Consider the following 10,597-nt stretch of genomic DNA (forward strand, 5'->3'; position numbering starts at 1 on the left):
CACAAGGAAGAATGTATGCAATGTGTTAATTATTGAAACTGTCCTACCAGTTTGGTTTGAAACTGTCTCATTGCTATTTGTTTCTCAATAAAATTATGGAAAAAAAAAAAAACAGTGGGGCCATCTTTGTTAATTTTCTTGGTATGTGAAATAACACCATAGCTTTTCTTTTTAAGAGTACAAATTAGAATTAAAATAAAAAATTACAAGTGATAGAAAATTCAAAAAACAAAGTAATATGAATTTCATAGTATTTGTAATATGTAGTGTTGTCTTCCAATCAGTTAATCATAGTATCAGATATACATATGTAAAACTGGAAGAAAGAAATATATAAGAAATTAAGAGGAAAAAGTACAAACAATTGGAAAAAGAGATAAAACAAATTAAAGCATTAACTGCTTACTTCCATAGACCAGCAGAAATGCACAGTAGTTGTCTACCCCATCCTGCTTACATTTAAAGATAAATCTCGGGCCAGTCAAATAGCTGGGTAGTGTGCCACCACCCGGTGGCACATGCCTATAATCGCAGCTCTTGGGAGGCTGTAAACAGGTGGATCACTACCAGTCCGATCTTATAGAGACTCTGAACACCCTGTACACCCTTCCCTAAAAATAAAAGAACAACAACAAAAAAAAACTTCTTTCCCCCACACCCTCTCCTGTCCTCAACTCAGCAGCACTTTCCTTTTGAGTAAGTTCATCCCCTTTTCCTAGTACTTTTCCAATTTTTATCTTATAATAAAGCTATTTCCTCTGGCTTATAGGTAAGATCTCTACAAGCTTGGCAACAGACAGTGGACCAGCGTCTAAGTTCCCGGCACACTGATGTTCCTCTTATCTCAAGTACTCTGGCACCAGCTGAACCTCCTTTGTTTACCCAAACTCAGAAGCCCTCTCCTGATCAAATTTCTAATTGGTTCACTGCTCATGATGAAGCTCTTCAAGAGAAATCCTTACCAGAATTTCCAGACTCTGGTTTTCATTCCTCCTTAACAGAACAAGTTCACTGTTTGAAGGATTCTTTAGATTTTGAAAAAAGTTCCACAGAAGGCAGTGAAAGCTCCATAATTGGAAATTCCATTGACACAGTTAAATATGGCAAAAAGCCAGATTTGGGAGATGTTAGTGAAGAACATAGTGGTGACCGGAGTAGGGAAAGCTCAACCAATGAGCAAGATAACAGTCTGCTTGAACAATACTTAACTTCGGTTCAGCAGCTACAAGATGCTGATGAGAGGATAAATTTTGATGAAGTGACAGGAGATAGTAAGTTTCACTTAGCTTGTTCCCTGGAAAAGTTAGATACACTGTCTGACAGGGCTTCTATAGTTGAGACTCATGACCTGTCTTCTCCTTCGCAAGATGAAATCAGTCAGACACCAGAGAATTATAAATTAAATGCAGAAGTTCAAGGGCAGCAGCCAGAATGTGACTCTACATTTCAGGTACTGCATGTTGGTGTTACTGTGTAGTATGTCTGGTTTCTTGGGAAGTAGTAATCCACTTAACTTTTCTTAATGCTTTTTGTTGCCTTTTTTAAAAGGGGTACAAACTCCTCTTACTTTGTTACTATTTATATAAAATTTATATTCTTGTTTCATATTTTTCAGAGTCTAGATAATCAACTTTTTAGTTATAATGTACTGTATTTATGTTGAAAGTTATATGTATTTTACTTCTTAATAATTGTATCAACAATGATTCTCAATTGTATCAACAAGTGCATCTAGGGGCCGGGGAGATAGCTCAGTAGAATAAGTGCTTGCTTGGCAAGCGCCTGAGTTCAATCCCTGGTTCCACCAAAAACAAGTGCATCTAAAATGATTCGTTTCTTTTAAAAAATAAACTAGAACATTGATTGCGAACCTATGACACACACGTTGCTTTTCTTTTAAGACAAAAGATGGGGTCCGAGGAGATAGCTCAGTAGAATAAGTGCTTGCCTGCTTTACAAGCGCAGGGTCCTGAGTTCAATCCCCGGTACCGCAAAAAAAAAAAAAAAAAAAAAGACAAAAGATGTTAATGTATGCGTTGCTGTGCTAAACTAAAACCTCAGTATTTTGATTTAATTTCAGTGTTGGTACTCTGCAATAAATAAGTGGCTTTGGATACTCATCTTCAAAAGGTTCGCCATCATTGAACTAGAATTTCTTAAAGAAAATAGACAAATTACCTTAACTATATAAATAGAATTTTGGTTCTTCTATTCTGAGAAAGTTATATATTAAGGAATGTGATTTTTAAAAACAAATATAAATAAAAATATGAAGATTCTGAACTATTGAAATTTGCCACATAGTCTTATTGGAATAAGAATATGTTTTCTTAAGCCTTCCTCTGAGCCAAACAAAGCCTTCTCATGAGCAAATTAAGGAAAACAAAGTGTAAGACACATTTTTTTGTGTTTCCTTTGGGTGCTGGAGATTGAAATCAGAGCCTCAAACATGCTAAGCCCATACTCTACCACTAAGCTCTTCCCCCAGCCCCTAAATGATAGGATTCTTAGTGATTAGATTGTCTCATGAGAAGCATTAGTCAGTGCATCAGTCTTAACATATAAATGTTTTGTCTTTTTATTATTATTTCATCTTATGTATAAGCATGTATGTGCCGATGTATTACCAGAAGTTAATATATATTCATCTTCAGTGTTTATAGTTCAGTATGTATGTCAGCAGACAGTTTGAGGCCATTCACTTCACTTTTGACCTTTGCTATGGAAGTCAAGAACATTTAAAATAATACTAGAGGTAGATTTGATTTTTCTGAAGAGCTGTTCTGTATCTAATCTCTGGAAGATGCCACCTTTGAAAAACAATTTATTTAAGAAGAAGTAAACCTCCTTTTATTATTAGAAAGAATATAGGGGCCGGGGCGATGGCTCAGTGGAGTAAGCGCTTCCCTGGCAAGCATAAGGGCCTGAGTTCAATCCCCGGTTCCGCAAATAAATAAATAAGTAAAATAAAAAATAAAGTATACCTGTAAAAAGGAAAAATATGATTGTGTTTAAATGCTGTAGGTAGATACATTTGTAAATCAAGAGTAATTTTTGGAAGGTTGGTATTTTAATTTTTTAGGATGTTCTGATATTGATGAATAACTCATCTGACTTTCCCCAAATTATTGGCATGCATCTATTTAAAACTATGCCAATACTTAGTGTTTTCAGTTTAGGTGCTAAATGTTTCTTAATTATTCTGTTGAGTCAGTAGTTTTCCTCCCTTGAGAGTATAGAGGGGCTGGGGAGATAGCTCAGTAGAATAAGTGCTTGCCTGGCAAGCGAAAGGGCCTGAAGTTCAATCCCCAGTTCTGCAAAAGAAAAAGAAAGAAAGAAAAAAGAAAGTATAGAAAATAAAAAAAACTTTTGAGGGGCTGGGGAGATGGCTCAGTAGAAAAAGTGCTTCCCGGGGCTGGTGAGATGGCTCAGTGCTCTAAAGCACCTACTTGGAGCAGGCTTGGCAAAGCACAGGGACTGCGGTTCAATCCCCCAGCACCACATGCCAGCCAGCCCTGCCCCCTGGTGGGCTGAGCTGGCCACACACACACACACACACACACACACACACACTAAATAAATGAATAAAATTAAAAAAAAAAAAAGAATAAGTGCTTCCCTCTCAAATGCAGGGGCCTGAGTTCAATCTCCAGTTCCACCAAAAAAAACCCAAAAATCTTTTGACCCTTAAAATATGTAGCACTCAGGTAGAAAAGACTTGGATTTCTTCCCCAGAAATTCAGAATCCCTTGAAAAGAAATGTTTTCTGTTATAAACCAAACAGCTATCTTATCTTCAAAATAATTTTTCTGGGAGCTGGGGAGATGGCTCAGTAGAATAAGGGCTTGCTTGGCAAGCACAAGGGGCCTGAGTTCAATCCCTGGTTCCACAAAAAAAATTTAGGGGCCAGGGAGATGGCTCAGTGGAATAAGCTCTTCCCTGGCAAGCGCAAGGGCCTGAGTTCAATCCCTGGTTCTGCAAAAAAAAACCAATAAAATAAAAAAGGATAATTTTTCCTAGTGAAGCATGTGTAATGTTGATTGCATGTTGAATAAAAATTAAAAATTTTAATGTTTTGCATAATAATCTTTTGTGAATGATTTGAATCTTTTAAAAATTCCCTATTTTTCTATCTGACGGTTAAGTGCCTCCTTTGCTGCCCATGGTTAGACAAAAAGAAACCAATTTGCACTAATAGTACCTAAATACTATTTCATGGTACATTAATTTTTCAGAAAGGATGCTAAATGTCATGGTTCAATATTACTTAAGCAGGCTTCTGTTAAATTCTTCTCAAAAAAAAATATTTTTAGAGTAATGGCAAATACAACTAAATTCATTTGATTATCAGGATGTCAGCAGGGTTTCCTTTTTTACCTTTGGCTTGTTTTTCTAGTCCATAATGTATTAAGCACTCTTTTATTACTAGGGTTTAGAATTACAAGGATAGAGTATCTTTTTGCAGAGCAGATAGGGGGTCTTGAATGTAGATAGAATGAAAATAATGTAATTAGAATGTAAAAAAGCAGGCATAGACAATATATTTTGGTGAGTTTATAGTATCATTTAAAAGTAATTAATGTAACCAAGATATTTGCTTTTAACTCTGGGCTATTTATTAGTTTGGCTAAAGAGAGAATTGGTCCAGTAAGTTTTAGACAAGTTAAGCTTTGAACTTGGTCTGTGGCTCCTTCCTTTTTTTCCCTCCATTTATTTATTTATTTATTTTTCCTTATTTCAGACAAGTAGCTTTTTTAAAACTAGATAAGTTTTATTCAGTTGTGCTATTTTAATTCAAGTGCCTTTGGTTTAGAAAAGTTATAGCAATATATGTATATATATTATATGTATATATATTATATAAAACTTTCTCATGAAATGTAGAATTTGATTATATTTTAATCTTCAGTTTTACATAACAGTAAATATTAAACTTTCTGGTGTGCAGAAAACATTAATCATGACAACTGATAATATTTAATTAGTTTGATTTTATGTTTAATTATAAAGATACCCTAGGGCAGGGTGTGGTGCCACATGCCTATAATCCCAACTCTTAGGAGGCTGATGCAGGAGGATTGCTGTGAGTTTGAGGCCAGCCTGAACTACAGAGAGAATCACTGTCTCAAAAAAAAAAAAGTTATGTTGGGTATGGTGGCACATGTTTGTAATCCCAGCACTCAGGAGATTGAGTCAGGAGAACTTGCTAGTACAAGGCTAGCCTGAACTTCATAGCATGACCCTGTCTCAAACAAACCAACAAACAATGTATAAAAGACATCACAATATGCATGTTATAGGAAAATGTCTTTTCCTGTGAAATGTAGCCACATAGTTGTATGTATGTAAAAAATTTTATTTTTTAATAATGTGGATGCCATTCTTGAGTGTTTTTTTTTCTATTTGTTTTGGATTGTTTTAAATATACAAAGACTATAATAGTGTATTTTCCTGTTATTGATGTAAGACATGTAAGACAAGTCTAGTTGTAATTTTATAAATGTTTGCAGGAATATATAAACTTCACATATTATAGTATCTCCTTTGGTATTTGACCAGCACTGAGAAAAGACAAGACAGGGACTCCTTCTTTGTCTTTAGACTTCTTTATTCCCTGGCCTTCCTCCTCCCCCTCTCCTAACTCCCCTTCTTATATCCCCCCCACCCCCCCGGACCTATCAGAGGGAGCCAAGTATATCGTCCGACACAGGCAATAGGCCAACAGCCAGTTGCCTCGCAGGGCTGTGCGAACCAATCAAATCTTGCCAGCAGGGACCAGGACTATGCAGGAAACAAGACTCGTCGCAGAAGCTCCAGCGGGAGGGGCAAGGCTGAGGAGCAGGGCGCCCGCGCCCGACAGGTATTTTTTTTTTCATGGTCTTAAAATGGAATTTAAAACCTTAAAAATGAAAAGCTTTTTTTCCTGGTGAATTAAGACAATTAAAGAAAATATAGAATGAGTCTGATCTGTTTCCCTTTTCTAAAGAAAAAACAAGACTTCATTGTTTAATATACATTCTTATTTGCCTTACCCTTTATTAAAAGGTATTTGTTGTAATGTTATAAAGCTTAATATATGATGCTTCATTTTGAAATGAAGCAGAAACTTTAAGCAACATTTTAAACTTTTTTTTGGGGGGGGTTCACTGTATTGCCCAGGTTAGCCTTGAATTTCAGAGCACAAGCAGTCCTCCTGCCTTAGCCTCTAGAGTAACTGGAAATGTATCTACAGGTGTGCACCACTATCCCTGGCTTGCATCTAAGGTTTTTTTCTTTTTTTTTTTTTTTTTGGTACTGGGAATCAAATTCAGAACCTTGTGCTTGCCAGGTAGGCCCTGTGCCAGAGCTGTATCCCAGGCTCTAAACATTTTTAATATTATTACTTTAACTGATTAATGTTGTTGTGCCATATTAAAATTAAAACAGATGAACAAAGCAGTCCTCACAGCCTGGGAGAGAAATGGATTTTTTTTTTTTTTTTCCCGGAACTGGGGATTGAACTCAGGCCCTTGTGCTTGCCTGGGAAGCACTTATTCCACTGAGCCATCTCCCCGGCCCCCAGAAATGGATTTTTAAATGAGTTGCTTTTCAATCTGTGAGTAAATGGAAATCACACTAAATTTTAATTTTCATTGATTTTAGTAGATAACAGGAATCACTTTGTAGTGGCTTTGTTTATGAGAACTTTCTAATAAATTCAAAGTGTTTTAATTTTTTAAACTTTAAAGTGTTATTTTTTTTTAATTTTTTGGGGTGGTGGGCGTGGAGCCGAGGGCTTGGGTCATACTGGGCATTATGTCCCTAACTCACACCCTTCACTACACACTTTATTTATTTATTTATTTATTTTTCTTTGTAAGAAAATCTCCTTTATTCATTGATAAAAGTTTTTTTTCTCAAAATTTTATTGATAAACAGATAGCAATGAGACAGTTTCAAATCAAATCGGAAGTACAGATTCAACAAATAACACACTGCATATATTCTTCTTAACTACACACTTTATAATGCTTACAGTGTTGACAGTAAAACTTTTAAAGTAATTTGATTTTGGACTATGTTTAGATTTTAATTTTATTGTAGAAATAGTGGTGATTAAATGGCTATAGTCTGTTTTGTGAAAGCTTAATATTTTATATTATACTTGTTTAATTTGTATTTGAGTCTAATTTTAAATAAAAGGTTTATACATTTGAATGTCTCCATCTATTTATTTCAGTGATCAGTAGTAATGGTTATTACTCACTGTATTTGCCATTAATGTATAAAGTTCAGAATAGACTGGAAATAGGACTCTGGTGAGCAAAGCCTGGAATACTGTCATTATATAAATGAATTTACAAGAGAAGTCTTAGCCTTATGAAAATGGGTATGAAGTAAAAGGAAGGCAAATTATTTATGTTTGCTAGAAGATTCATAGTCACATCCATTTGCAAATTTCATTGACTTTTTAAAATTTTATTTTATTTTTTGTGGTAGTAGGGATTGAACTCAAGAGCTTGTGCTTGCCAGGCAGGTGCTTATTCTACTGAGCCATCTCCCCGGCCCTTCACTGACTTTTAAGCCATGGGGACTAATTCCTGCCTGAGTGGTAGATTTTATCAGTCATTTCCACATCTTAGAAGTCATGAATCCCTGTAGAATATAAACAGGTACCAATCATAAGGTATCACAGAGAAAAACTTGAGATCAATGGCCATACAACATTTTAGCATAACAGTCATGATAACATTATATCTGCAACTCATTAAATCTCCATTTTAGTGTAGAGTAACTGTAGTCAGTTACCTTTATCTAATTAGAAAATATTAAATGGTGTAAGGATAGTTTAACCTGATTTGTTATAACTATGTTACTAGAGTGATATTTAAGTAGAGTGTACTTGTTTTTAAATGGACTTTATTAATCTCTAACCTTTTTATTTTTATTTTATTTTATTTATTTATTTATTTGTAGAACTGGAGATTGAACTCAGGCCCTTGTGCTTGCCAGGGAAGCACTTATTCCACTGAGCTATCTCCCTGGCCCCTAACCTTTTAATTTTTAGAGTGACATTGAAGCATAAAAAAGTACTCATATCATCTGGCCAGCTGTATTATACTGGATTGACATGTACATTTTATCACAAATAGCTGAAACACGGGAAATCCAGGTGCTTGAACCTAAAAAAAGAATTCAGGTTGGGGAGATGGCTCAGTAGAATAAGCGCTTCCCTGGCAAGCACAAGGACCTGAGTTCAATCCCCAGTTCTGCCAAAAAAAAAAAAAAAAAAGAATTCAGCACCATAAATCATCAGTATGATATTTTTTCAGTTTTGTATCTATAAAGGCTTGTACACATTAGAAGCACAAATATAAAACAATGTGTCATGAGGCTAGCAATAATCTGTAACACAGCTATATAGATATTTCTACATATAGTTTCTATTCTTTAACAGGTTTTAGAGGGCATAATTATACTGGCAAGAATTAAAGACATCTTTACAGCTCTGTTACATTTTGGAAACTTAATGATCACAGATAGACTTATTACCCAATACACAAATGTATCTCATTTATACAATAACAAAAATGCTTATTTAATTAAAGCCAGTAGATGTAGATCTACTTTAAATCTTAGGACCAGCAGGGCATGATGGCACATGCCTATAATCCCAACACTTGGAGACTGAGGTAGAAGGATCACTCCAAGTTTGAGGCCAGCTTGGCCTACGTAGTGAGTTTAAGGCCACCTTGAACTACATAGACCCTGAGATACTGTCTCAAAAAACCCTGAAGAACAACAGAACAAAAACCCTGAAAGAAATGAAAACCCCAAATAATAAATGTTGGGAACAATTTACAGAGATGTCAAATTTTGATCATTTTATATATTTAAAGTCTATATTATCTAAAAGAAACCACCTATTAGTTTCTTTGTATGTATTAAACTTACATAGTTTTAACTCTATAAACTTAAATTTAAAGCTTAGACTCACAGCATAGCTTATTTTTTTAAACATTTATTGTGTGTGTGTGTGTGTGTGTGTGTGTGTGTGTGTGGCCAGCTCAGCCCACCTGGGGGTGGGGCTGGCTGGCATGTGGTGCTGGGGGATCAAACTGTGGTCCCTGTGCTTTGCCAAGCTTGTTCCAAGTAGGTGCTTTAGACCACTGAGCCATCTCTCCAGCCCCAACATAGCTTATTTTTAGATGTACACATACATATATGCCCAAATATATTTCATAAACTAAGATGATAGTTGTTTAGCCAATCACGAACTGATTACTTTTGTTTGTTTTGTTTTTGTCTTTTTGAGATAGGGTCTTGATATGCAGTTTAGGCTGGCCTTGAGCTCACTTTGTAGGCCAGGCTGGTCTTGAACTCACAACATCCTGCCTCAGCCTCCCAAGTACTGGGATTGTGGGCACTTTTTTGTGGGGGGTAGGGGGAAGACAGAGTTGCTATGTAGTTCAGGTCGGTCCTGAATTCACTATGTAACCAGGCTAGTCTTGAACTCACAGCAATCCTCCTGCCTCATACTTCCAAGTACTGGTATTACAGGTATATGCTACCACACTGCCCTATGGAACATGTTTTATAGGTTAAAATGCAAATACTATTGAACTTTTTTTCCCCCCTATATTTAGGACAGGGTCTACAGGGTCTCACTACGTAGATCGGACTTGTAGTGATTCTCCTGTTTTCAGCCTCCTAAGCCCTGGGATTTCAGGCAAGCTACCATGCCCAGTCCCAATCACTCTCTCAGGGTGTGTGTGGGGGGGGGCGGAACAGCACTCTGGGGATTGAATCCTGGCTGCTGCGCTCTGCCTAAGCAGGCACTTTAGTACGCTGAGCTATCAGGATAGCCCTTTCAAATACTACTTAACTCTTAAAAGTCACTTTTTAGTAACTAAAAGGCTAATGATGAGAACATAAAAAACTTATTTTAGTAAAATACATAACCTTTTAAATTTAGTTTTATAAGTTTAACCAAGAGCATTGTAACAGTTTTAGAAAACCATACTATTTTAGTCATAGAAAATGTAACCTGCTGAATTCAAAACTTTTTTTTTTTTTTTTAATTTTATTTATGTATGTTTGTGGCCAGCTCAGCCCACCAGGGGGCGGGGCTGGCTGGCATGTGGTGCTGGGGGATTGAACCGTGGCCCTGTGCTTTGACTAAGCTTGTTTTAAGTAGGTGCTTTAGACCACTGAGCCATCTCACCAGCCCCAACCTGCTGAATCCAAACACCTATAGTATTTAGATGCCAGTAGAATACCCACCTTTCACAGGACTAAATAAAAAAAGGGGGATGCAAAAGAAAGATCATTATGTATTTATATATACAAAATACTTTAGATAGATATACAGCTACTTTTGTTTAATTCAATGAGAAGAAAAAGGTGTACTAATAGTGTTTGGACAGGATATTATGTCTGCTTCTTGTACTATGGATAACCACTAAGAAGATAACAGTGTACAATATATTGATTATCGAAACTGTCCTATTAATTAGCTTTTTTAAAAAATTTTATTTATTTGTGTGTGTGTGTGTGTGTGTGTGGCCAGCTCAGCCCACCAGGGGGCAGGGCTGGCTGGCATGTGGTGCTGGGGGAT

General features: G+C 36.1%; 1 protein-coding gene across 1 annotated transcript in view; it reads left to right on the forward strand.

Moving 5' to 3' along the window:
• Nucleotides 1–1,713, forward strand: part of Cep97 (centrosomal protein 97) — a 27,297-nt gene extending 25,584 nt beyond the window's left edge. The window contains exon 10 of the mRNA XM_012515870.2: nt 770–1,713. Within this exon, the coding sequence (XP_012371324.2) occupies nt 770–1,477 (708 nt within the window). The 3' untranslated portion in view covers nt 1,478–1,713. The remainder of the gene's footprint in view (nt 1–769) is intronic.
• The last annotated feature ends 8,884 nt before the right edge of the window (nt 1,714–10,597 follow it).

The sequence above is a fragment of the Octodon degus genome, unplaced genomic scaffold (genome assembly GCF_000260255.1).
Source record: "Octodon degus isolate 3935 unplaced genomic scaffold, OctDeg1.0 scaffold00081, whole genome shotgun sequence".
Classification (NCBI taxonomy): domain Eukaryota; kingdom Metazoa; phylum Chordata; class Mammalia; order Rodentia; family Octodontidae; genus Octodon; species Octodon degus.